Source organism: Chelmon rostratus, chromosome 19 (assembly GCF_017976325.1).
Source record: "Chelmon rostratus isolate fCheRos1 chromosome 19, fCheRos1.pri, whole genome shotgun sequence".
Taxonomy (NCBI): Eukaryota; Metazoa; Chordata; class Actinopteri; order Chaetodontiformes; family Chaetodontidae; genus Chelmon; species Chelmon rostratus.
In genome coordinates this window covers 4477431-4504550 of record NC_055676.1, presented here as the reverse complement: position 1 = coordinate 4504550, position 27120 = coordinate 4477431, and the positions used below count along the sequence as shown (strand labels likewise).

General features: G+C 42.7%; 1 protein-coding gene across 1 annotated transcript; it reads right to left on the bottom strand.

Annotated features, from left to right (window-relative positions):
• Positions 1–395: 395 nt before the first annotated feature.
• Positions 396–21422, bottom strand: LOC121623029 (chondroitin sulfate proteoglycan 4-like). The gene is made up of 23 exons (XM_041960149.1): positions 21318–21422; positions 17856–18019; positions 16034–17152; positions 15779–15875; positions 15465–15724; positions 15261–15382; positions 14484–14592; positions 12234–13562; positions 11706–11798; positions 10769–11266; positions 9532–9666; positions 8906–9091; positions 8587–8769; positions 7999–8175; positions 7152–7350; positions 6899–7030; positions 5919–6094; positions 5628–5820; positions 5216–5387; positions 4640–5027; positions 4347–4499; positions 3267–3848; positions 396–2379 (listed from the first exon to the last, which is right to left on the bottom strand). Exons 1-23 carry the CDS (start codon positions 21379–21381, stop codon positions 1258–1260), a joined length of 7653 nt encoding a protein of 2550 aa, XP_041816083.1. The 5' UTR covers positions 21382–21422; the 3' UTR covers positions 396–1257.
• Positions 21423–27120: the final 5698 nt, after the last annotated feature.

The following is a 27120-nucleotide window of genomic DNA, read 5'->3' as shown; positions in this document are numbered from 1 at the left end:
GAGCAGGAGTACCTGTTAGTCAGGCTGGTCGTGGGGTAATCTGAACTGTTAACATACACACAAAGCAAATGGGTCAATACACATCTGGAAACAACAAAGTACAGATGTACTGGTGTCAAATAACAAAAAATGTATCTACCTGTAGGCTAAAGCTTTTGATTATTGAATGGCTCTGCTGGCTGAGGCCTACTTTTGCAAGATACATAAAACCTAAAGGGGGTTTATGTATTTGTCACACCATTGTCATTTTTTTGTCAGTTTTATGGCATTTTTTAAAATCTGTTCAAGTGCTCAGCTGTAAAATGTGCATCCCCAGTGTTAGAGGATGGACAGCTGGCTGCTGTTGAACATTGTGTCTTGAGCTTACCACACAGAAGTCTTCAAGAAATATCTTTTATTAAAAATAAATCTTTCACAGTGCATGGCAAACAGCTGGCATGACAAAAATGAAGTCGATCAAGAACTGAGGAAGCTACCAATATCGTTGTCAGCTGTAACATACTCGGTCAAAGGAACAGGAAACAGGAAAGTGCAGAACAGTGAGTGACGCCTGTGCGTGAGGGCCGAATGCTTTTTAAATAGTTTGCATGCATGGACTTGCAAGCTTACAGTACAACTACGATCTGCCAGCTGACATACATGGTTTTGCAGAAGTAACACATCGACTCTGTGCTGTTACAATATTGTAGGCGAGAGGTGTCACTAACACTACTGTTCAGCAACAGTTCCCAAAATATAGAAGTTACAGAAACTATAGAAGCTAACACTAGTGTTATTGAGGAATCAGTCCGATTGTTGGTGACAAGAATCAATTGTTGTCGTGCTCATGTCACACCATTGCAGTGAGGTGGTGCAAAAACTGGAAAATACCAAGAAAGGACAGTGAGGAAACACCAACCTAAACATTAATAATTCTGTTTGCTTCGAATAGTACCTCACACCTCCTAGTTAGCTGGTTAACGTCTAACAGTAGAATGTCTTAAAAGTTTTTGAATACATAGAAGCTACAGCAAAGATGTGTTAAGTTCAAGTTGGATCAGTGAAATGACTTAAATATAATGGCGTTCATACATTTCCTACAAAAAAAGAACCATTTCCACAAATTTGCATATTTTTGATCTATTTTAGAAGTTCGTAGCAGGTCAGATGTGCCTTAGATGACATTTACATGTTCCTCGGAGATTACACTCATGCCAATTATGCCCTTCAAACCAAAAATACACCTCTAAGGCACAGTTTTTCTTCGAATTACTTCCATCAAACCCAGTACTGGTTGTCTTTAAGAGTCGGAGTAGGGGGCCTAGATCTTAGAGAGGTCTTGAATCCTGCAGTGACGGCTGCACCGCCACAAGTTACATTATCTCTTTCACTACTGTTACCACCTCTAGCATTACCATCATCACCTGCTCCATCACCCTCAAATGGACCCCAGAAGGTCATTCCAGGGGCCAGACTCCTCCTTCTGGGACTTATGGGTACCCTGGGTGAGGTTGGGCAGCTTCTAGGGCCCAGTGGGGTGACCACCACAGAGGGCATAGCCACACTCCGCTCCGCCCTGCCCAGGTAAGGGCTGCCCTCAGTGGGTATTGTGACAGCAGCAAGCTGCTGGAGGAGTCGCAGCCGGGCCTGTTTCTCCTTGCGGCGGCGGAACACCAGAATCAAAACCACGAGGATTATGATGAGGAGCAAACAGGCCAGCAGGGGCAGGATAATGAGTAGAGGGTCAGAGGCAGGGCGAGGAAGGACCTCGACGTGTACCAGGTGGGTGTCAGGAGGGGTCACAGGACCGTGTTTGTCTGAGACAGAAGGAGTGTGGGGTTGTGGGGGATGACTGTGACTCCCGCCAGCTCCATCTACACCGCTCCCTGATCTTCCTCCATGACTCCCACCGCGTGTGTGGTTCCCCCAGCGGCTGTGAGGCCTCAACTTGTGCTGCGTCCTGTTGTGGTTTTTATGTGACAAAATGTGGGGCGGCAAACCCACCCTGACCCCGCCGTGCGTCGTGGATTCCCCTCGTCCACCTCCTCCGACAGTAGTCCTATTATGCGTCGGCAAACGGGTTGTCGTGTGTTCCCAACTTACACCGTCTGCTTTATTTGAACCACTTTGACCGTGATGCATCTGGTGGTGGGGAAAGATGGTGAAGTGAAGCTCGCCCTTCGCTGGTTGGACGTTTCCAGCCTTCAGCAGGAAGATGAAAGAATCGTTGAGAGGCGTGGCGGGCGCGTGGCCTCGAGCTGTCGTGAGTGCCGATTTGTTATCATGGAGCTGGTTGTCACCGTCACTCAGAGTCTCCTTAATGGCGACCCGGCCTTGCACCACATCTCTGAATGTAAACGACTTCAGGACCTCTGATGCTCGGTTAGGGTCATAGGTCATCTGCACAGACACACACAGACACAGCAGAAGAGATCACACTATTAGAAGTGTACTCCAGGGCTTGTGCACTGCAGAGTAGTGAAACACTGATTTTTAGCCTGGTATTTTTAAAGAGTGTGGATTGAAAACAAGTGAGTCACAGTTATTTACAAGCTTACTCATTTTGCTAACATGTTCCTGTTAAGGGAAAATAGGCTTCAGGTGTCTGTGTGTTTAAACTGGAAATAATGCAGGACAAAGAGCTAGGGTACACAAGAAGTAAAAACCAAACTTAAAGCTTGACAGTGTTTAGCTTGTTTTAACATATTCACTGCAAATTACTGCTGACCTTTTTTCAGAGTGTTTCGTACCTAGCATGTCAAACACTTTAGACTTGAAACTTGTTTGAGGTACAAAATCCACCACAGTGAATATCATATCAGCTTTATTGAATTTGATTTTTTTGTCACTAGTACATTGTTGCCATGTGGTAAAGCAGCTGAAAGGAAGGGACTGTATCTAAATGGTGGTGGAAGCTCCAACATGCAGGACTTGAGTGGAACCTGCTGGACAGCAGTGTTTTAAATTCAAGAGAATTTTAGTTAGTGTGTAGCTGGAAAAAACAGCTGACTCTTAAGTCTCAGATTTTTTTTTTCCTACAAGCACTTACATGCAATTGTAAAAGTGTCTATGCTCTCAACAGCGTTACCATATAATGGTGATGTTAGTTCATTTGAAATAAATTGCAGGCGACTAAATGTTTACAATTTAAATGAATGAAAAACAGCGGCGGCCTGTAAAAGAGGAAAACAACCTAAAACTAGTAATGTAATGTATACAATTTGGAGTTAAGTTATTATGCAAAAAACACCAGTATGGCATGTTGTGCTTACAATGAGCAGCTTTACCTTGACTAGTTTTCCATGTTTTGGTGGAGACAGAACCTCAAAGACTGGGTCGGCCCGGCTGATTCTTGCCAGCTCAGAGGCATCTATCATGGCTTTCCCCAGTTTCACAGCGATACCACTGGGCACTCTTACTTGCTCCCTCAGGTAAATCAGGGGCCGCACTGTTACCTTCACCATCTGTGCTGTTACATTTCCATAGTCAACACCGGGAGATGAGGCCGACACTGACACTTGGAAGCTATCTTCTGATTCGCTGAGCTCAGTCATGTGGTAGACAACACGGCCAAACTGCAGGTCCTCGTGGCAGAAGGTTGTCACTTCCTGGTCGTTAATAGCAATGCGTCCGTGACGAGGGTGTGCAGTGACCGTGTACGTGATATTGGCTGGGCTGCGACTGTTGGTTTGAGCTGCTAGCTGGTTGGTTGTCAGGACCACAGCGGTCCTGCCTTGAACCAATGACAGGCCAGTGTTGTTCACCATGGAGACAGAGGGCTTTATCACCTCCAAACTGAACAGTCTGTAGAGGGGACGATGATGACCGTCGGTCACGTTGAAGTAGAAAACGCCTGTTGAGGGCTCACCCTGACAGAGGGAACACAGGGAGGAAATATAAAAGAAAAAGAGAAGAAGCTGAATGAAAAAGGAACAAAAACATTAAAAGTACACTAAAAAACATCAACAACCCCTCTCGCAGCTGCATGATCGTACAAGAATGATGCAAGTTTCAAGAAAATATGGCATGCTGATGAATTACATCTCTCTAGCATGTTGACTGACAACACTGGAAATCAATGGCTACCTAAATGGCAAGAAAAATACCAAAAAAAAACACTGCTGCCTATGACTTGCAGAGGTTAAGCTGCTCTGGTTCTGACTGCATCCACAGTTCCTAAAATGTGTACTCTATTTATATAAGACAAGACTAACTTGTCTTTTGTAGCTCAAGCTGCATTGGACAATGACATCAGGTGCTGTTATAAAATCCTAAAAATCACATAAAACATGGACACCCTGAATGCACACATATTTGCAAAAAACAATAGGAGCAGTAAAGTCTCCTTCAGCGCATTTGCTCTTCACCTGCTGTATAAAGTGCAGCCGGCCATGGTTGACGTCGTACTGGGTGAAGGAGGTCACTGGCTCCGGTCTTTCCCCCAGTGTCAGGTAGCCGTTGTTGGGCTTACTAATCACAAGGTAGTGCAGCTCCTCTGGAGGGGTGTCATGATCCTCAACCTGGACATGTGGATTGACAGGGCTGTATTTTATTAGGACTGTTCTCCCAAAATAAACATTCATACCCAAATATTGTTGCTGCTGGTTTATTAGATCAAAACATAGTCACAACTACACCTGTTCCACGAACACTGGCCCACCTGCAGACTGTCTGGTCCAAGTACAACTCTCTCTCCGACCACGACCTTCTTGCTCGGGGCTCTGCTCCTGATGAGTGGTGGCTGGTCATTGACCGGCGTAACTGTGATGTTGAACTTCTCCGTCACCGCCAGTCTGTCTTTGACATGGTGATGAGAAGCCGCATCTGATGATGAAAGCGAGGATGATGAGGCTGAATAGAGAGGGTAAAAGGAGGAGGAGGAATCGGAGGGAAAAGCAGACAGGGAAGAGGAGGAGGAAGAGGAGGAAACAGCCAGAGGGGCAACCCAGGCCCGGAAGGTGAAGCTGTCGCTCGTCGTCTCTGAGTCATCGTGGATGTATGTGATGCCGAACTTGTTTAGGGTGACCTGGGAGAAATCAGGTTGGTTCCTGACAAAAGATGATATAAGATTATCATTTACATCATATCTGTAAAATATAAAAGATACCACGAAACAAGAGAAGGTACATGAGTTGTGCTGAAATATTTGTGATATTTGTGCCTTTGATTTGGTATGACTCGTTTTGATCTTATTGTTCAGTTGATTAATTGAGGAACCCAGAACTGAGCCAAGCACCTGCTGAGGTTGCGTCCTCGTATGGACAGAGCCCCATGGCGCGGCAGGGAAATCACACGGTACAGGATGTGGTGGTCTTTCCTGTGGGGCTCTGGGACTTTCCCGAGCAGATTGGAAGCATCAAGTTTAGACCTGTCAATCATCACCCTGCCTCCCTCAGACACCACAGCACCTGAATGACAGATACAAACACCTCAGTTGGTCGTCTTGAGCTGATGTTCTTCCATCTGACAGTATATAACCTGGCTTTATCTTTCCAGAGTTCATCCTGCAGTAGCTGAAGCTACTCATAAACGCAAGTTACGATGCTATTTTCAAGCATCGAGGTTAAATGCTTATGTAGATGCAGAACAACTGAAATATATATTAACTCATTCATATCTATTGTCTGTTAAGCACGCAGTCACTGTACCTGCGTTGTTGAGTAGTCTGGTGTGTTGGGGGTTGTTGTGATGTTCATTAGCCTGGTAGGAGATTAAGATGGTGAAGGTGTGCGGAGGAAGGAAAGCAGGAGGGGAGGACACGGTGAAAGAGAAAGAGTCCGCAGCCGACCATCCCACTGACTCTGGCTTCTTCTGATCATACAAAATAACCCCGTCATTCACCTGAGAGACAGAGACGAAGAAATGAGGAGGGAGGAGGGGAGTTTTCCTTTTACTGCAAAGGCATACGACAACACACACACGGACACACGCATCCCCACCATGCTTTGCGTGAACATGGAAATGTCTTGTGTAGAGTTGTCGGCCAGACGTCGGACCAGGCGACCGAGTTTAGGAGGAGCGGTCACCGCAAACACCACGGACTGGTTCCTTCTGATGTCGCTGACGTCGTTGGTGACGGCCTGAAGATCCTGCCCAGAGATTGGTGTCACAGAGCCTATAAAGGTAACAAAGACGCAATGAGAGAGAAGGAGAGGACACACTAAAAGCAAAAGAGAAGAGGCAGTGAATGATCCTGTATTATCAGTAGACCACCACGATTAATGAACAAACAGGCAGGTGAGTGACTTTTGGCATTTTGTTTTGACAAGCATTTTTTAAATCCTACAATACATGTACTTTTAAATTTTTTCATGTTACACAAAATTATTTATACTAGTGAGGTCATAAATATCTGAATAAGATATTTTAAAAAATCAAGAACTACAATATTAAATGTTCTATCTGTCACAACAACAGCTTCTCTTATGCACCCCTGATCAGAGACACTACTGAGTGTGTATGTTTAGAGGTTAGAGCCACTTAACCCCAGAATAAAGTTGCGAGTGTCACTCTCAGCCTGGCACTGACTGAGCACAGAGGTATTACTAAATAAGTTACGGAGTTGGAAACATAATGCAACAGGCTAATGTTGAGACAAGTGATGCCACCCAGTGCCATTGTTGTATAACTGCAGTACATTTGGATAGCTTTCCCATTCAGATTTCATTTTACTTATAACCATGGGAGGAATGAGACTAAAAACTATTATATATAGAAAAAAATCTAAATCTATCTATACATTGAAAAAAGGGGAAAATCACCAGGTTCACCAGTTTGGATAGAAAAACCACATGTAGATACTCCACTTCAGCAAAGAATTATCTACCTAAGACCATCTCCCACTATGAGTCTCTGTCCTTGAGCTGACTCCATGAAAGTCTCCAGTGTCAAACCCATATTTTGAATCATGAAACCCTACCTGGGTAGACCTCCATTGGATGATTTCTCTGCAGGGTGAGGACCAGAGAGTGGGCAGTTGTGCTGAAGATCTGGCGAGGGGCGATGTTCACGCCATCGTTTACCTGGAAATGAAAGCCACCCGACAAAGCACCTACAGAAGAGCAGAGCGGACACAGAACAGAAGGGTTATTTCCTCATTTACTCTAGACTCATCTAACTCATCTGGTCAAAAAGCCTAGGAAAATATACTACCAACAGCAAAATATGCTCACCACTGTGCACGAATACCAGCTGTCCGGTTTGTATGTGACTCTGGGTGAAGTTCAGAATGTGTTTGGAGGGGGCGCTCTTCAGGGCCAGGTGGCCGTTGCTGGGTGGTGTGACGATGAACTCCAGCCACTCAGGCGGAGTGTCTGAGTCCTCTGCACTAAGCTCGTTTACGGTGATTTCTGTCACTGAACCCACCCACACCTGAGGAACGAGAGGACAGATGGAAGGAAAGGACAGCGAGGCTACTTTAACTTTAGTTGCTAAAGAAATAGTTTGACGTGTTGGGAATTTAACTCATTCACTTTGTTGCTGAGAGTTTCTTGAGAAGATTGATACCACTCCCACGTCTGTAGGCTAAATATGAAGCTTGATCCAGACGGTGATTAGCTTAGCCTAGCATAAAGACTGGAAACTGGGTTAACAGCTAGCTTGGCTCGATTGAAAGGTGAAGAATTTTACTAATTAACATGTTATATAGCATTTGTTCACACAAGTGGAAATGTAGAAAAAACAAGTTGTTTGGCTTGTCTTGTTTATGCTAAGCTAAGGTATATGCAGTAGCTTTATATTTGACATGAGAGTTGTATCAATCTTCTCATATTCTCATAAAAAAGCGAATAAAAGTATTTAGCATTAAGAACTGTACTCAAGTTAGGACTCTCTATTCAGTGTAATAACAACATCAATTTTCATAACAACAAAATAATACCAAGGCCAATAACAATATAGACATGTGAGAGTTGATATTGGTCAATATCATTTTTTTACATTAACACAAACAAATCAATTTGATAAGGAACTCTTAAATTCAATCAAACTATTCTATAGGTATATATTGTCACTGCCCACCTTCAGACCCTTGTTGGTTGGGACAACAGGAGTTTCATCGTTGACAGGTGTGACACTGACATGAACAGTGCAGGGTAGACTGTGCTTCTTGATTTCCGTCTGATTGGCCACAATGGTAAAGTTGTCTCTCTGAGTGTCGCTGCCATCATGGATATAGGAGATGTACTCGCGTTCCACCTGGAAACAGAAGCGAGGGGGATAAGCTTCATGTCGAGATTGGTTCTAATGTGGCCTTGATCAAATAAAAATTAGTAAAACAACAGTAAACATGGTATCACACAGAAATCAGTCTTCCCCATTTAATTCAACAAAAAATCAGTTAGATATTGTGTGATTTCCAAACATTAAGCAGTCATTTGTTGTAACCCCCTCAGACTAATAATAGTCTGATGCTGAAAATGACCTCACTAGTGACCTCTCCCCCCAAAGTCCTGCTTTAACACATGTGCATTGCTGATGAACAAACTTTTTTTGGATCGCATTTGAACACAGCATAAATCGTCCTAATTACTCCTAAAAGAACAATAATCCAAACAAAAAGTTCAAAACCTGTCCTTTGTGTATTTGTGTGTGTGTGCTCGGTCACACCTCAGTGTGAGTGAAGGCAGTGATGGGCATCCCTGGGATCCGGCTGTGCTCCAAGTGGCCGTGTCGGGGTGGAACGATGACCTGGTACAGGAAGTTCATGCTTGAGAAGTGATGACTGGCGACCTTGATGATGTCAGAGGTCAGCGGCAGGGACGACCCCTCATCAAGAGTCAAATCAGACACCTACAGAATCAACCAGTAGATGATACGTAGTAGATCGAGTGGTTTGTCGATGGGTCATGTTCAGTAAATGTTAGCTCACTGATCAATTGATTCCTCATTTGTGAAATCCTTTGGTTGAGAAAATGAACTTCTGTACCTGTAGAGGGAGCAGGATAGGGATGATATCAATCTCCAGCCTGACAGGTCCGACCTTTGTGATCCCATTGGTTGCCTCCAACAGAACAGAGTCGTTAGTGCTTCCTGAAGTCTGCTGATGGTAGATGATCGTTCCCTGGTTGAGGTCCTCCTGGGTGAAGGAGTTTGTTGGTTGCTCTCTATTGGCCTGGATGGAGGAGACAGCAGACATACCCATCAAATTTGTGAATCCTTTCACACTTTAAAGTTCCAGTATGCAACTTTTTTTTGGGGGGGGGGGGTACCTGTAAACTTTTGTTTTCTTGACTTCTAGAGTTGTGATAAAGTGACTGAATGTGAAAGGGGACAATTATAGTGATGAACCCACAATTATCACCAACATTCCCCTTGAGCTCTTTCTTTTCAGCCTGCAAGCTCATGACTAAATAACCAGCAACTAGAGTTAGTCGACCTTTGGAGAGAAAACCTTCTAAGATACAATCTTTTAGGTGTTAAACAGCCAAAAACAGTCAAATGTCCTTCAACAGGACTATGTAGGTGTGATTAGGTCTGACCCCCATAACTGCTCCACACTGTTTTAAACCTAACAAAGGTTGGGTTAAGTGTTGGCTGTAAAGTTGGCTGTACTTGATAGAGCTGCTGCTGGTCTCCATTGTTGTTCTGGTGCTTGTCTTTGGGGAGAACCCTCTGAAGGAAGCCCTTGGTGGGAGGAGTTTGGACAGCAAAAACTATCTCTGAGGGCTGGCTGTCCTCATGAACCACCTGTTTAAACAAAACAGCACATATTACAAAATAATATGGAAATTGTCAAGTTTATTTGTACAGGCCTCATTACTTATTTAGTACTGTATGTACTCTTGAAGATGAGAAAGACAAATCATGCATGCAGAACTGTAACAATGGCATTATGGCAAACTATGACATAAATAAACCAGAGGAGTAATGTGCTACAGGTTGGCACCTTGTGTGGAACAAAATCTACAACACAATGAACTTCTGATTTTGACAGATATAATTTTATCTGTGGTAAAAAAAATATATATATGGAAAAAAATATGGACAGTTTGTCTAGATAACATCCATCACTGTACTGCACAACACTTTCAAATTTAAGTGTATTTCTGACCCAGGAATTGTTCTAAAGTGTGAACTTGCACTGACAAAAAAAACAACAAAAAAACAAAACTAAAGATTTTCAGAATTTTAAGGCCCCTGTCTTCACAAAGTCAAGTTAAAGTTAAAGTCAAATTCTTAAGTTGTGAAATAAACTAAACATTTTGGCAACCTATAATAATTTGTTGAGATAATTCACCTTTCTTTTTTTAGAAACACCTTTTGAAAACATTTGACTTTCAGAAACAAACAAACAAAAAAATCCCTAATTCAAAAATTGTAAAGAAAAGCCAAAGTGAATAACAATTTCTAATTTAATATTTTCAATAGCAGCCATTTAATTTTCAAGCAGCCAAACAATAACAAATCCTATTCACTGCTCACTGTGAACAATTTTTGAAATGCGCTACTGAAATACTACTGAAGGAGGAATGGAAACTCTCAACAAAAGATTGTAGGCTGGAAAAAACTTTCTGCAGTTTATTTAAAATAAATGTTTGACTTCAAATTAAATTTTTTAGTGGAGACAGTTGCCTTGAACTCCCAAGTAAGTATACTTAGAAAGCATACAAAAAGTTCCCAAAATATCATGACAGTTACAGAGAACATACAACAAACCTTGATATACTGCCATATCCTAAATAGTGAGAACATATCTTGCAATGTCAGAAACAAATACTGGCTGGAAAGAGAACATTAGTTAAATAATGAATGAATCCCATCCTATGTTATGTGCTGTTAATGGGCTTACCTCTAAGTGCTCCCTGCCTATGGAGACATTCTGTCCCTCAGCCACCACCACTGGACGGTTATTAATGACCGTTGGTGGCCTCTGGTGACTTTCCAGGTAAACTTTTATCGGCACTCCAATGTCCAGATGTACCTCCCTCCTCCCTCTGTCCAGCTGCCTCTCTGTGCTCTTCTCCCTTGCTCTTGCTGTCACATTGAACCAATCTGACAGCTCGTGGCTGCCGTCGTGGTGATACATCAGGCGCCCCGCCACCAAATCTCGCAGGGTGAATATTGAAATTGCATCTGCTTCTGTTACAGTCTCACGATCGCCATCATAAAAGCAGAGCACACCATGTTTAGGTGGAAAGAAGACCTCAAATGTCACATCCTGTGGGTCTCGCAGGTCCAGGTTGCTGAAGACGCTGAGGTTAGCAGAAGTCAAGGTTGTGATTCCGCCTCGCTGGACCGTGAGGCCTGTGTTGTTCTCAGCCTGAAGGTAAGGATCCTGAGCCATCACCTGCACCATCCAGTTATACGGCAGAGACAGAAATTAATTATTCACAGCATTTACTAACATCACTTTATTTTAACACTAAAATGATGTATGGTGTTAAATCTGAGGCAAATAATTTGTATAAGGAGCTATAATTAACCAGTTAAAGGAAACCATGGCATTATCATTTTAAAGGACCAGTGTGTAGGATTTAGTGGCATCTAGTGGTGAAACTGCAGATTGTAACCAACTGAGTGCCCCTTGCCTCACCCCTCCTTTTTCAAGCCTGCAGCAGAACAGTGGCCATTGCTAACACATTAACAACATTAGGGATATCTTTTAAAAATTGGTCTCTTGGCTAACACTAACACTTTTGCATTAAGTGGATTACATTATTGATTTCCTGTAAAATATAAATAAATAAAACTGTAAAATACTTAAAGTGTGAGGACTTTATAATCACCTCCAGCAGTGTTGAAACATAATGTTTCCCATCTGATACGAAAAGCACAAAACGGCCAAAACTCACTCCTCTGTGGACAAACAACACCTTTTTCTGAGAGGAGAGAAAAAAAGGAGGGAGATCATGACACAAGAGTAAAAAGCGTCTTCAGGTAAAAAAGCATTTACAAAATGAAGCAGTTTTACTCTTATGCTTTTTTCTCTAGAGCAGTGGTTCTTAAAGCTGGGGGGCAGGGCGGGGAACATAGAACCACTGCAGATCTGAGCATGGTCATTTGCAACAATCTGTGTAAACATATTTGTCTTTACATGTGGTTCGACAGCATGTCCTTCATTTATCCAAGAGGCTTCATCAGTTCTATGGGGACAGTGCAAATCTTTTAAAAATTTTTGTTTGCATCAGTCAGACACTAAGGATCACAGAAATATCTGAAGATTAAAACAGCAAATCCAAACACTTTTGACTTAGTGATTCGAAATATTCTATCACCTGGATGACTAAGAATGTTCACAGATACTAAGAACGAACCTGCTCGAGGTCCCGCTGTGTGAATTCATACAGCTTGTGACTGGTGTCACTGGCCAGCACCAGCTCTCCCATGGGAATCCCCCTCCGGGTGTACACCAACCAATTGTCCTCAAAGTCCGAGTCATCATCCCGGTAACAAAGGTCATTCAACGTCACCAACCTCTGCCCATCACGGGCCACATGGAAGACTTTATCGACAACCCTGACAGGTCTCTGGTCATTGACGAGCTGCACAGAGATATTAAAAGTGTGCTCGGCTGTGTTTCTGTCCTCCTTCTTGCTGGTGTGTTTGTGCGGTTTGTAAACTAAGATTTGAAAAGTGAAGGAATCCTGCTTTGTCTCGCTGTCATCATGAACATACATGATCTTCTCCTCAATGATATCTTGATTTGTGAATGTCAAAATGTTGTCATTAATGGACGTTGAGTTGGAAAGGTTGATCCTCCTTATCTGTCCATGCCTGGGCCTCACTGTAATGCTGTAGTGGACCTCCCGGTTACTTGCTGTGTGAGTGAACAGGATATCTTTGTTGATGACTTTACTTCCTCCTTCCAAGACTGAAATGCCTTTGTTTACAACGGTGATGGTGGACGACTCGGCTTTGATATTGATTCTGAAGTTGTAAGCTTCTGAGCTGGCATGTGTTGAAAACACCTGAAAGCTGAACGTGTCTCTTGTGTCATCATGCAGCTTGTTGAGCAGCTCGTACTTCACCAAGTTATTTGTGATATTCTTTTGGCTGAAGGTTGAGTTTCTTTGTAGGACTATGTTGTTGAGGAATAGCCTCCCTTTCTTTGGTACTGTTAGGAGCCTGAAGTAGAGGTCGCTCTCATTGAGTTTAACACCCTTAGAAATTACATGGAGGTCCTCAGGAGTGACAGCAGAAGTCTGAACACCATTGACCTCCATCTTGCTTCGAGTGACCTTAAATTGGATCCAGCGTACCATGACAAGGAAAACGACCTCCTCATTAGCCAGTGAACCAATGCTGATTTTACATTTAAATCGATCAGTGATGTTATTCTGAGTCTGAAGGCCGTGGTAAGTACTAACATATCTGATTCGCTCTTTTTCTAGAAGCTTCTGAGAGAAGGAAGTTGTCGGTTTCCATTCACCGCTTGAGTGCAATCGCTGGAGCTGGCCATATTGTGGCGGCTCTGTGACGTTATAGTGGATTTCCACTGCCTGATCAGCCACATTAACTTCTACTGCAAGGTGAATGGTTGTGATGACAGCAGCCCCGCCTTGGTTTACCTCCAGTCCAGTGTTATTCACCAGTGTGTGTTCAAGTGGCACCGCCATAATCCTCAAAACTACTGTGTTGCTCGACTGTTGAAAAGATAGGGAACAAGGAAATACCAAAGGTGTTTATAGGAGATGATATGAGATAAAGGGAGAGGAACCAAGGAAGGAAAAGAGGAAAAAGGAAATGAAGAGAAGAGAATGAAGAGATTAGATAATAAGGAGCAGATGGTTAATCAAGCCTAAATAGATATAACATAATGGCAACATGTAGCATGGAAGTGTGTGTGTGTGTGAAAAATCATCTGCAACTACTACAACTACTTAGGCACAGTGGTGTTTTAAGCTAAATGCTAATATCAGCAGGCTAACATGCTCACAATTGCAATGCTAACATACTGATGTTTACCATTTTCACCATTAGCACACGTTAGCATGCATGTGCTAATTAGTACTAAATACACTAAACAGAACACTGTTGGGGATGCCATTAGTTTTGCAGGTAAGTACTGGACAAACATATGGAAAGTTAATGGATAAGCAAAGTGGCAATACATCCAGTGCCTGTCAAGATATTTCACTTAACCCATTAATGGTAACCTCATGGTGGTGCTACAGGGAAGCCTTTAGGATTCATCAGTTAATAACCATGAATGTCTGGACAAAATATTGTGGCAATGTTGAGATATTTCACTGGATTAATGAAAACTTTGACCTGATGGTGCCAGATGAAAAGCCACAGGATCGCCAAAGGTACTTGGTTCTGGGCACTACAAGTACCTGCACAAAATATCATGACAATCTGTCCAATATTTGTTGAGATATTTCAGTCATGACCAAAGTCAAAACAAACAGACCTGTAGACCGGCACTGCCATATGTAAAGATGGTGGTGCAGCTAAAAATGTCCCAACCTTATATATCGAATTCTTTTTCTTCTGTTTTATTGGAACTGTTTTATTCCAATAAAACAGTTTATTGGTTTATTGCAAGATAATAGCTTGCTTACCTTCAGCCCGTCGCTGACCCTGAATGCCAGCCTGGAGGTGGGGACCCCAGTGTGGACAAAGCTGATCTTACCCTCCTCCAGATCATTCAGGGAGAACAAATCAATGGGCCTAGAAGATAGATGCAATCCTGTGACTGACACTCTGCAGACTTATGGTCCAGAGTTATTGAGCAACAAAGGGGGAGAGGCTGCTTTTATAGAAGACAGTATCATTTATATGTTTAGTTACAAGAATAAAATTATGCATAAATATAGAATAACGCCTTGATTAGTAAACATTTATATAACCAGCTATCGAAGAGGTAGAATATGATTATGCCAATTATAGCTTCTCATACTTCTGCCGTTGGTTCTGTGCATTATGAACAGTTGCACGTTTGGCAGAAATAATCTTTAATTGACACGAAAAGGTCCTCGTTCACCCAGTAGTGAACATTAGTACATCTTGTAGCAGCTAGCATTTATTTGGGTTACATAGCTAACAACAAGGTTGCAAAGTTTGTTTGATTGATTGATTGATTGATTTCAGTGTGTATTGAATATTTTGTTCCATTTGGATAAAGACTGTATCACATTAACACAACATCAGCTTCAATGAGCTTTTGAAATCTGACAAAACTATTTATTTTTCTAGCATAGAAATATGCTTGAATACACACACACACACACACATATATGTAAATATCTATATACAGTATATGATTTCCACTTCTCCAATAGACCTCTATGATGAACATTTGCTCGGCACTGTAAAGCCTCACAAGCCAAAGCACAAACCTGCCGGGGTAATCCTCATGCTCAAGGTGTCCAGCCTCGGTGATGCGGTTTCCCAGGGAGCTGAACACCAGTTCTGCAGGACTGCTATCAGGGTCTGACACTCTCAGCACATCTGTTGTCAGCTGAAGACATTGTGGTTATATTAATTTTAATTTCAGACTTACCACACATATACATATCTTCTGGGCATTCTGTTGTACCTACCTGTCGCCTTGACTTCTCCACCAGAGTGAAAAGGTTCCCCTCCGGCAGGCTGAGCACTGGTGCATCATTAACAGGACTGATGCTGATGTCAAACCGGTGCAGGCGACTGCCCTTCAGAAACACAGGCAGCTCCTTCTTATTGCTGGAGAAGACTGAAAACATGAAGAAGTCCTGCTGGACCTCTGACCCACTGTGAACATACATCACCCGTCCCTGCCACAGGTCCAGCATACTGAAAGTCCGGTCAACCTCATCTGCTCCTATTGTGATAGTCCTCTCCTGGCCCTCGCCCGGCCTCCCATCAGGGTCTGGACTGAGGTCCAGCCGGAGCTGGCCGTGGACAGGCTGCCCCTCAATGCGGAACATCACCTGAGATGGGTGAATGCCCAATTTCCGAAAATCCAGATTTACCTAAAAGGGAGTGCAAACTGACTTATTAATTGATGCTATCATGTGAAAACTACATAACTCCATCCTATTTGTACTGACATATATGTATAAGAAACCTGACAAATAAAAGCTCATTAAAAGTGAAAACTAGAAGGACAGCAGGAGACAAGCAGTCTTACCCTTAAGTGTTTGGGTTCCAGTGGTGCCCTGCCTCCCTCCGCTACTTCTAGTCTTCTCAGCAACAAAAAGTTAGCCTTCTTCTTATTGTTGGTAATTGGTTGTGTGGTTGTAACATCAAACTCAGGACTTTCTGTTGGACTGGTGGTGGTCAGTGCATCTGGAGCTTGCCCTGTCTTGCAGCCCACAGTGATGTCCTTGGTGATCGCAGCATGAGGTAGGCCCATTCTTTGAGTGTTCACCTTAATTCCTCGGAGGCAGCCTTTAAAGGAGCCTCCTCCCCCAGGCGGTTGCCCCCCAGACACGATGGACATCAGCCCAGCTCTCCTTGCCTCTCCACGTGCTTCTTCATCCAACCCTCCTAGGAAGAGAGGCCCTTTAAGCTGGATGACCTGGAGCTCCAGTCTCAGGTTGGCTTTGACCAACTCCTCACCCACCTTCAGCTGAACGCTGTGGGGCAGCAGGTGTAGCTGGATGGGGTACCAAGTGTTGCTACTGTGAACATATGTTAGAGAACGCAGCTCAGTCTTACTCCCCTCTCCATTTCCTACTGTTGCCACCAGGTGTCCATCTCTGATCTCTATGGCAACAAACTCTCCCTGACTGCCAGAACTATACAAGATCAGACCATCTTCTTGTTTTGCAGAGGGGTGCAATTCGCATTCAAACAACCCCTCCTGTGGCACGTCCCATGGTGGGAGAGAGATAAAGGATTTAGAGCTGAAAAAACTGACAGAATCTTCTTCTGTTGCAGAAAACTGTGGACTACAGCCCAGAGATACCTCGTGGACACTCTTGTACCCGGAGTAAGGCCTTAGGCTGGACAGCAGGTTATGTTCATTGAACACAACTTCATCTACGCAGCCTCTAAACCCAGCGGAGATGTTGAGAAGGTGTGGATGGTTCAGTCCAGGTGTTCCGCCAACAAAAAGCCCATCCTCGACACTGAGCTCCAGATCTGGTCCTGGCATACGGAGGCTTGTATGAGAATTCCGGTCCACGGTCATGGTGATGTTATGGTGGTCATGGGTCAGCTCCATGGAGTGCCATGCCAGGTCACTGAGATGGATGCCCTTTTCTGAGCGTAGAGAACGCTCACCTGAGCCCAGGTCCAGACGTACCTGAGGGATATGGGAGGAGGCAAGGAGTGAGGAAAGGATGCATAATAGGTGAAAATAAAGATGCATGAAATTCTTTCTTATAACTGCTTTCATGGCAAAACATAAACTTTAATCAGTAAGACCATGAGTTGGAAGAAAAGCAAAACTCATAAAAGCAGACATAACACAGTGATGAGATCTTGAATGTGCACAATTGAAAAATAGAATCAAGGGAGTTGTAAACTTTAGATCAAAGGATTATTCCACAAACACAGATACAACCACATGTGCAGCTCCCTTGTACTTGGAGTTTTCATTAAACTATTGTGGTCTTCTCTGTTAACTTGGATCATGAAGGAACTTGTTCTGAAATGAAGCCAGTGCCAGGGGGCTATTTTTTTTCTCTCTGCAAGCAATCTGACACCAAGCTGAGTGTGTTCAATCTTCTCTCTGGCTCTCCTCTGGATAGTAAATGTCATATGTGCTAAAAAGGCCCAACGGACAAATATTTTCGCTAGTTCCAAAGATCTGAGCCATCTCTACGTGTTACAAGTATCCAAATGATCTTTCTTTGGCCAAAAAGCAGACAACAAACGTCTGTCATACATCTGTCTCATCTTCAAAATTAATAACTAACACATTTGTATTGCTTGATGTTGGTCATAGATTCCTGTCAGGTGCTTTTGACGTGTGTGCTACTATCTTAATATGTGCATCAGCCTACCTGCAGGCGCCCAGAGATCAGCTCCAGCAGCAAGAAGTCTCTGCGTCCAGCTGCCAAAAACAGCAGCCCCGCCTGACTGGAGGTTCGAAATCTTACATGGAGCAGCGTCTGAATGGACGCCTCCACTGTCCGCAGGTGGATGTAGCCATCACCGTAGAAAGACACTAAAATGTAAATGTAAAGTTTTTACTGGTTAATAGACATTGGCAGAAAGGTGCTAATTCTGATCTACAGTAATATCTGAGGCTGTAGTTTGTGATGCTGCTGTTTATATTACATTATATTCTACTGTTTTGACTTGGCCTGGCTTTTAGGTTTAATCCCCCCTGTTCAAGTCATAAGAGAGCAAACTAGAGATTTGTTCCATGCTGGCATGCTTTATTTTTTGGTCAGTTACATTCTTAGTTATATCTGTATAGAAATATATCGACTAACACAATGAACATTTGGTTGCCAAAGGCCTTTTCCCAGCAAAGGCTTTTCCATTAATGTGTGTAGTCTGACTTGTCAATGTGGTGTCTACTCTGCACTTTACACCTGCTATCAGAATTCAATTAATGACAACTAATGCATTCTGGAGCGGGTCATCCTGAAATGTTCTGATGCTAATTAGACTTCACCGTTGACCCAAATGACGCAGATTGCACATTGAGTTGTACAAACGCATCTCAATAAAGTCATCAGCTGCTGCAAAGCTTGGGGGGGGCGATGTTCTGCACTACACGTGTGGCTAACTTGAATGACAAGTATTTAAATCCATGACCATGGTTGTAACGTCATCAACTATTTTCAACTGTCCAGCATGCTAACATGCTCACAGGGTCTCAAGAATAATTAGGGTACATTATCTGGGATCCTTGAATGTCTGTACAAGTGTTATGGTGATCCATTTCATAGTGGTCGACATATTTCAGTCTGGAAGTGAAGTGTTGGATGTCATTCATGGACTCACCCTGGTTAAAAACGCGTGGAGCTGTACTTACTGTACACTTTACAATTTTGGGTTTTTTGAATTGTTCCAGTTTACCATATTAATTTATGTTGCTTCTTAAACTGTACAATAGATTATGGTAAGTTACATATATCTCAGTAGGACTAATTCCACAGTATTACTCTGGACTTTTATCACTATATAGAATAATTATTCAATTATCATTTAGAGCGTAGTGAAGTTGGGTGTACACTCACTTGCCATGTTGGTTTTCATAAAAGACTATTCAAAGAGAAATTGTAGCCTGCTTATTACCCACAGACCACAAGGCCTGGAGAACGCTCAAGAGGCACGCTTTTGTCTAAAGTCTTCCACAAATGAGGTACAACTGAGCACCTTTCTACTCTGTGGTTTTGTAATTGTATCTATATGTAAATACAATCTACGTGTATTTATTAGTGAGGCAAGCATATCCACCACTTACATCTATTAATAAAAAAACCCAATAAAGTTGTGCAGTTGTGATTTTAATCAATTTGACATGCAGAGTGGCGGTATTGGACAAACACTCTCTCAAAATGACAATGTCAATTGTCAAATGTCAATTTGTGGAAACGGTGACACACAGCAAAAAGAGGTCAGGGTGTGTGTGTGTGTGTGTGTGTGTGTGCAGTTGCAGACAGCTGACACTCAAACAACTCTCTAAAGCTCTTTAAAAAGTACAACAGTACAGCAGTATGTGACTAAACACAAAGAAATTAAAGGAGCATTTAAATGATCCAAAGAAAACAGACAATGTTTTATACAACACGCTCACTCTTTTTCTTCAGTCATCTCAGTGAAAAGTGCTAATTGGCATTAGGGGGAGAAAGACTTCAAAGTCAAGACATTTTATGGATAAATTACTCACAAAAGCTGCTTTGTGGAGCTCACAAGCTCCACAGTGTAATTACATGACAACCGATAATTTATGCACCCACATCGCACGGAAACACAAGCTAGGCTTTTACCTGCAGGGAAATCCAAACAATTTAACACTGAACACGGTGTTCAGTCTCTAAACATTGTTTTCTTTCAGGTGGTGAAAGCGTCTGCCAAGTTGGCCAACATTGCTAATTAATTTGTAAAATTATTCAGGAAAATAGGAACAATTTTAGTTCGCTGGATGTAGATAAAACGATTTTGGGTTAGCTTTTTTTTGGGTAAGATCATCAAGATCATCTTGGTTAATTGTTTAAAATGTAACTTGTGTTTAAGCCCACTTTAGTTGTAATGAGTGTAAAAATAGATAAAAAGCATCTTTTACATCCATTCTTCTGCATTCCATATTTTCATCCTTCTTTTGTTTTCATCTCATACCTGCATTGGTCTTATTTGCCCTAATGGCTCATTATTAAACTGTCTTTAAATCCCTTTGCAACTCTGGCTGGGAAATGCACTGCCTGCAAAAACTGCAGTTTATTATCAAGGCTATTATGATGTGTTATAAGACTGGTCCCAGTGAGAAGTACGCAGTCAGCAGACCGGCCCAGCATGCCGCTCTGCATAAAGCCTATAAGCCCACTGTCAGTGTAACCCATGTCTGTCCATCTATCTCTAATCTGCCTCTATGATACCAGTGAACATTGGATTATTAGTAATCTTCCTACACTCACAGACACATCTCGAACGTGAATGCAGGTCTTCTATACACTGTCATGAGCAGGCACAAGGATAGAGGCATGTGCAGGGATGTACAAATGTTATTCCTGCACATGCAGGGACCTTGGTTTGATGATATTTAAGTGGCAATTATTTAGATTATCTCTCTGAGGGAGCTTTTTAGTAGTAAGTGAAGTATTAACTGAGCTCTGATGTGTGTGGATTCAGCTGGTAAAATGCTTCCTTTCACACACAGGAAAATGAACACGGTTTTGCTGTGTGCAATTAAATTTTTTTTTAGGATGAAGAAAGAGCAGCTTCTCAATGATGACACTAGTTATTGGTACTTGTTTATAAGATAGTTACATCACTGGAGGAAAACTGTCTCATAAAACAAACTGTGGAGTGTTCGGCAGTGCATTTGTTGAGCAACTACAAGCAACAACCAAAATGTAGTCCAGTGTCCAGCAGCATACTGCCATATGTCTACAGGCAATATTAGACTGGATTAAACATTAAGCTGCAAACTGTCACCACACATTTGAACGCAATCAAAAGTTGCAGTAACAACAATACTGCATTTACAACATTACTAATATCTGCTGTGCTGCTTCATTAAAGGGTGATAAGCTTCACTGCAGGACAACATCCACAGCATGTGTGTGAGTGTGAATGTTAAAAGATAGCTTTAACACATTTTATAAGAATATACATAAGCAATCATTAATAAAGATATTTTACATGCCTCATAAGGAAACCTGGTAAGAGCATCACCAGCTCTCTTCCAGCAGTGTATGAATTCAGCCATAATGTTGTGGCACGCTTGTTCTCAGTTTGAACTTTTGCATCCCAGTGTTGGGAGGAAAAGCTGTCCTCTGCAGCTGCCTTACCTCCATAAACGTGTCCTGTGGAAATCAGCAGGAGCAGAAACAGATCAGCAGCAAAACTCCCCATTCTCAGTTTGGCCCTCAAGATCTAACTTGCATTTAGATAAGAGTAACATCTGGCTGCTTGGCTGCGCCGTCCATGGTCTTTACTGTCCATCACTGGCTCTGCATGTCATTTCCACCACTAACAGCTTCCCTAACACTTACCAGCCGCTGCTCGCTTTGTTGCCTTTGGCATAAAGCCTTTTTAAAAAAAATGTACCTGTGAGCAGAGCAGAGTGTGGTGGAGCTCCACCCTCTGACCCCGCCCCCAGGATGCTGTAGTGCTCAATACCAAAGATGGACAGCAGGGGGCGGTGTCATAACACGTACAGAGATGGAGAGGGCGAGGAAAAGTGTGGCCAGTTTTTTCGGTACTGCAGTTTGTTTGTGTATTTCTGTTCATGGGGAAACTGAATCTCAGATGTAGAAGCATAACTGAACCCATCCTTAGTGTAACCCATGGCAACCAGTGTTATTGCTCTAAATTGATGATGCATGTTTATCTACTTGTGGAGGTGGTGCATTTTTTTTGATTGGAGAAACTGTTACTTACAGTTGCATGGTTCAAGTGTGACATCCTGACCACGGCAGTACGACTACTTCCAGCAAACCTACTGCTCTGTAATTTACTGTCACCAGAATGATAAATATGTTTTATCTTATTAGAAAAGTTCATCACAGATCATCCCAAAAAAACCTCCTGATTGGGCCATAGCAAGGGAACTGTGAGCCACTCTGAAGCTGCTGTGTTTCCAACATGACTAACTTAACGCTAAATACAGTTTTTCAACTTTAATAAAGTTCGGAATTTGGTCCCGGTTTACAGTGGTCACTGGCCATGGCAGTTCTTTGCCTTTTTCCACACAATATCGAGTAAATCTGCCCCGTGGACCAATAAATACATAAGAATTAAATATAAATCTCTCATAGCTTTGTGATATATGGAGACCTGTCCAGGGTGTTCCCGACTTCTTAGCCAACATAAACTGGAATGGGCTCCAGCCCTCCACGATGACCCTGAAAAAAGATATGTGGGTACAGATAATGGCTGAAAATCTGTGATGCTGCATTGAACTCCACACCCCCAACCTATCACATTCACTCTGAGGACAGACACCCTGTATAAACACAGAAATCCACTCTCTGCAGAGTGCAGACTTAATTTGCGAAGAGATCTAAAGGATCTGCAGAGAGGGATAGAGAATGAGAGAAAGAGAAAAACAGAGACAGAAAGCATCGATGTGAAGAATGGGAAGGAACAAAGTGTGCAAAGTTGCTCTAACAGAGGAGAGAGGGGAAGTCAATGGGAACGCGAGGCTAGAGGAGGGAAATGTCCGGTGGCTGATTGAGGTGAAGTGGAAGTTTGGGTGTGATTGTTCAAACTGCAGGACACACTCCCTGGCCTGTATCCTGAACCCCTCCCACCCTCTAACCTACTGCCCCTGCACACACACACACGCAAACATACGCTGAAATCTGCTGTTGTGCTGCTGCTCAAGAGAGAGTTCGATCCATTAAACTGTTGAATAAACACATAAGGGCTTTTATCCAGCTGCTTATTCAAACTCTGCTTGGCTTGCACATGAGAGGAGGGCTGTTTTTAGGTCTAGTTCCCAGGAAGTTGAATAATAGGCTGTGCAGCCTGGTTTCTTAAGCGAAGGGGTCACACCCAAAATGGGTCACAGTTCAGCTGGTGGCGGGTCCTCTCATGATGAGAGTGGTGTTGCGTTTTAATGAGCCTGGATCCCACGCTGAGAGGATTACCGTCTTGTCATTTGGGATGGAAAAGTCTTTTAAGTGTTTTTCTTTTTTCTTTTGAACTCTCAAGCTAAACTAGTTTGAATGTTTATATTGAGTTCACATGCAAGGAATTCATTGTTTCTGTCCATCAGGGCCCATTGGCATGGAAATATCTAATGTTAAAAGCAAATGATTTTTTTTTCTCTACTAATAAAAACTAATGAATGACAAAGACGCATGTACATGCAGGGCTGTGGGTAAAGTGGTATTGCTAAGTCCAGCAAATATTTTTTAGCATTTGGTGCTATTTTGGGAATTATTGTAAGTGATGAAGACCACAGCCTCTTTGAAAACATACACTTCAACAACATTTCAACACAGTCAACACATGACGTTGAAAAGGGCAAGTTTTTTTAATGTTAAGGTTTTCAAACAATTTGTAACTGCTGTGATTACATTTTTTTAGCATTTTGAATCAATATTATACAATGACTTACAACCCCAATTTCACAAAAGTTGAGACACAGTGTAAAAAGATAAGATACGTTGGCCTGTTCACTCTTACCTACTTGGAAATAAAAGCAAACATTTCAAAGTCATTCCCAAAGTCATGTAAGATATTGCAGAGCAACTTCCTGGTTTCACTTCAAAGTTTCAAAGTACCACAGCTGTACGTGCATGTGAAGTGCTGTGGGGAGAGATGATGCATATGTTGGGTTCATCTGTTTGTTAGACTGGTAACGTTGCCTTGGACACTGTTGTAAAGCTGTGGATAGCAGTGTCGCTGCAACCACAGCGTCAGGAAGTTGATAAGCAGAATGTCACAGCAACCTTTGAACCAAAACTACAAGAACGCTGACAAGGTGTTTTAATCATCAAATGAATGATCGCCTATAGGGTTAACAGCAGGTCGATCTTATTGAATCCAATTGTTAGCTGTCTGTTGCCCTTTGAATTTACTCAAATTAATCTCCTATAATGCTAAAAACGAGGATTCAACATAGACCTGTGTACAGGCCATAATAATTCTTGGTGGTTCTCTGAGAGCAGGACCAGAGCTGTGACAGTGGTAGAACACAAGCTCAAGAACAGGAACCACCTGGCTGAGGATAAGGCAAACAGCGCAGACCAGGAAGAGATGGAGGATTGGGACCGATTTAACTCCAGCAGCAGCTAAAACAACAAAAAAACACACCACACAGCTGGACAGACAAACCTAAAAGGCCTCTCCTTCTTACCCTTTCACCAGCACTTCGCCGTGTGTTCAACCAAACGCATAAAGAAATGAAAACAGAAAGCCAAACCTGCTTCCTACTTGGAAAAATAACGGCTGACAATCTTTTCCATCCTTCCTTCCTCACCTTTATATCTAATCCGACATGTGTTGGCACAATTGCTCATGCTTGCACACGTGTCAGGTCCAGGATTCATGAGGCGTTTCATACAGATCTATTGATTTCTGAGTTGCTAAACAAAAAGCCCAGCGCATTATCTACCTGTGCAGCCCAGATCAATGAGTCACCGTGTTTTGATACTGCAGCAAAAATAAAGTTAATGGAAGAAGGCTTAAAACCCTGTGTGGGCTCTGCTATAAACCTTGGCCTGAGCCTTTCGTCCATTTCCAGTATAAATACAGTAATTGAGTGACACATCCATTTTCTATTTATGAGCTGGTTGCATAAGAACAGAGAGAGAAAAAGAGAGAAAGGGGCTGTGGAGGAAGGCCAGAGTCTCAGACAGAGAGAGGTTCAGAGAGAGGCTGTCAGACAGAGTTGGAGGGTGGAGGTCTACAGATAGACATTAAACCAGAAATGACGCTGACAATTAACAAGCTGCTGTTTTTCCTCGCTGCGGGCATTTTTAGCATTTAGCTAAAATATCATGACATTTTTAAGAAAGCTCAACAAAGAGCAGCTCAGGACATTTGATCCTGTCTAAAAGGGGGAGTGCATGATTGTGTGTTTGTGTGTGTGAGTGTGTGTGGGTGGGTGGCTGTGCTTGTGCGTGTGAGGGAGGCCAGAGCTTGGCCAGCCAATCACTAGGTGGACTCTGTCCATCCCTGGCAAATACAAGTTGCATTAAGTCGTAAGACACACCAGTCTTTTCACAGTCTGTGACAGTCTGTGCCTGTTCGTGTGTGTGTGTGTTCCATCTCCAGAGGCACCTCTTCAAATGTTTAGGGGAACTTTTCAGATATTTGATATTTCTCTCTTGAAACATGCAACGCGACGCTGGGACCAGCTGCTACCTTTGCTTGGGGACACCTTAGAGTCTTTGTTCGCGTACGTGTGTGTGTTTGTGTTAGTGTGTGTCAGTGTGTGTGTGTGCCCAAATTCACAGGAAAGTGATTGAGGTGTGAGTCACTTTGAGTCATAGCTGCTTTCTTTAGCTCGCTCGTTTCGAGAGAAGCGGCGGCATAATAAGACACAAGAAGAGGTGACAAACTTAACATAAGAAGTTCAGATTAAATTATGCATCAAGGAAAACAGCAGCAGTGCTAAATACAGTATCTTTCCTTCACTGTCCAACAGAAAACAGACCAATTGCTCACCCTCTCCTGCTTGACAACCAGATTCACTCTTGTTTTGGATCTAATCTTGCCTCTTTGCTCTCACACACTTGGAAAATAAGACTTGGAAAATAAGACAAAAAGCACATTCCAGCTAGCAGCATGACACAGCGGTGCTTTGAGCTGCATATTAACGTTAGCATGCTAACATACATGGCATTTTATATATTCAGCTCGTCGTCAGCTTAACACTGTCACCTCTGGAGGCCTGCTGCTAACTAGCTAGCAAAAGACCACAAAGTGCTGAAAGACACAAGTCAAATATCAGGATACACATCTTCTACCATCCCTGCACCACTACCTACATTTGTTTTTATTTCTAAGATTATGATATTAAAAATCCATCCACATTCACATTTTAAAAAAGATTAACTGGCCGACCCTGAAGAAAAAAAACGTTTATATAAAGATACTGCTCACTCACAAAACTGTTCCAAATATGGTACCAAGGCAGGCTACTTTATTATTTCTCAGGGCTAAGGGACAATCATGGCTACTTTACAAGAGGAAGCTCACAGTGCAGCAGTGCAGTGGAATAATTTGCACATAAATCTGAAATTTCACAGACATGTTTCACAGAGCAAATTAAAGCGGCCTTAAAGAAATGGCTGCAAAGTACCATGTGCTGTAATCTATGACCAAGACAACATGAGCCTGCTGTTTCTGTTCACATGTTGACTGTATTGTCTTTGCTTGCTGTCTTATTTGTGACTGCAAAAGAAGGTAAGCCTCCCAGCTTTACTGTGCTTTCATTCCCAGTGACTTTTAATGTACTTAATGACTGTGGTGCAGTGTTAAATGTGTTTTTTAAATCATCAAATGCATTCATTCATTCATTCATTGCAGGAAAAGCACAGGTGGAAACACTAACATTAACGACAGCTCAGCTCCACTGAAGTGTCCCAGTGAGTTCACAACACCAGGGCCTGAAAGAGGAAAGACTGAATGGAATGCAGCCATCGTTTGTATGACATGTTACACCTGCGCTTTTCCAGCGATAACATGTCCAAATGGTTTCTTGATTTCCAGAGCGCCGTGTTGATGTATACTGATATATATGACTTTGGAAGTTTTACACATTCCATCAAATCCCAGCTGTCTTCTCACGATTACATTAATTTCCCTCTCCTCCTTATAAATTCCCTATAAATCACAGATCGCTCTGAGAAAACAAAGATGGGCAACATCTGCGAGCTCAGCGCCGACAGTGAGGAGTGACGGAAGGGAAAGTGCAAAGAAGGAAGGATGGGAAGGGATGAGAGGAAGCGACCTGTGGTTATCTTCCAATGTTTTTATTCTGTCAAAGTGGAAAGAAAGAAATGGAAGAAGCCCGCTCTCAAGTCAGGAGGTCTTGGTCTTCAGTGCTTTCCTTTTTGCAATGCTCAGCTCTATAAACACACATGCAGGGGTGGTGTTTCTCTTCCAAGGAAATCAAGCTGTAGCCTTTGTTTGAAT

Excerpts from the sequence above, each read along its gene's own strand:
- LOC121623029 (XM_041960149.1), bottom strand. The coding sequence starts at position 21,381 with ATGGGGAGTTTTGCTGCTGATCTGTTTCTGCTCCTGCTGATTTCCACA. Across the intron at positions 17,153-17,855 it reads TGATCTCTGGGCGCCTGCAG|GTACGTCTGGACCTGGGCTC; the intron begins GTAGGCTGATGC and ends CATATCCCTCAG. Across the intron at positions 13,563-14,483 it reads GGGTCAGCGACGGGCTGAAG|TCGAGCAACACAGTAGTTTT; the intron begins GTAAGCAAGCTA and ends TCTTTTCAACAG.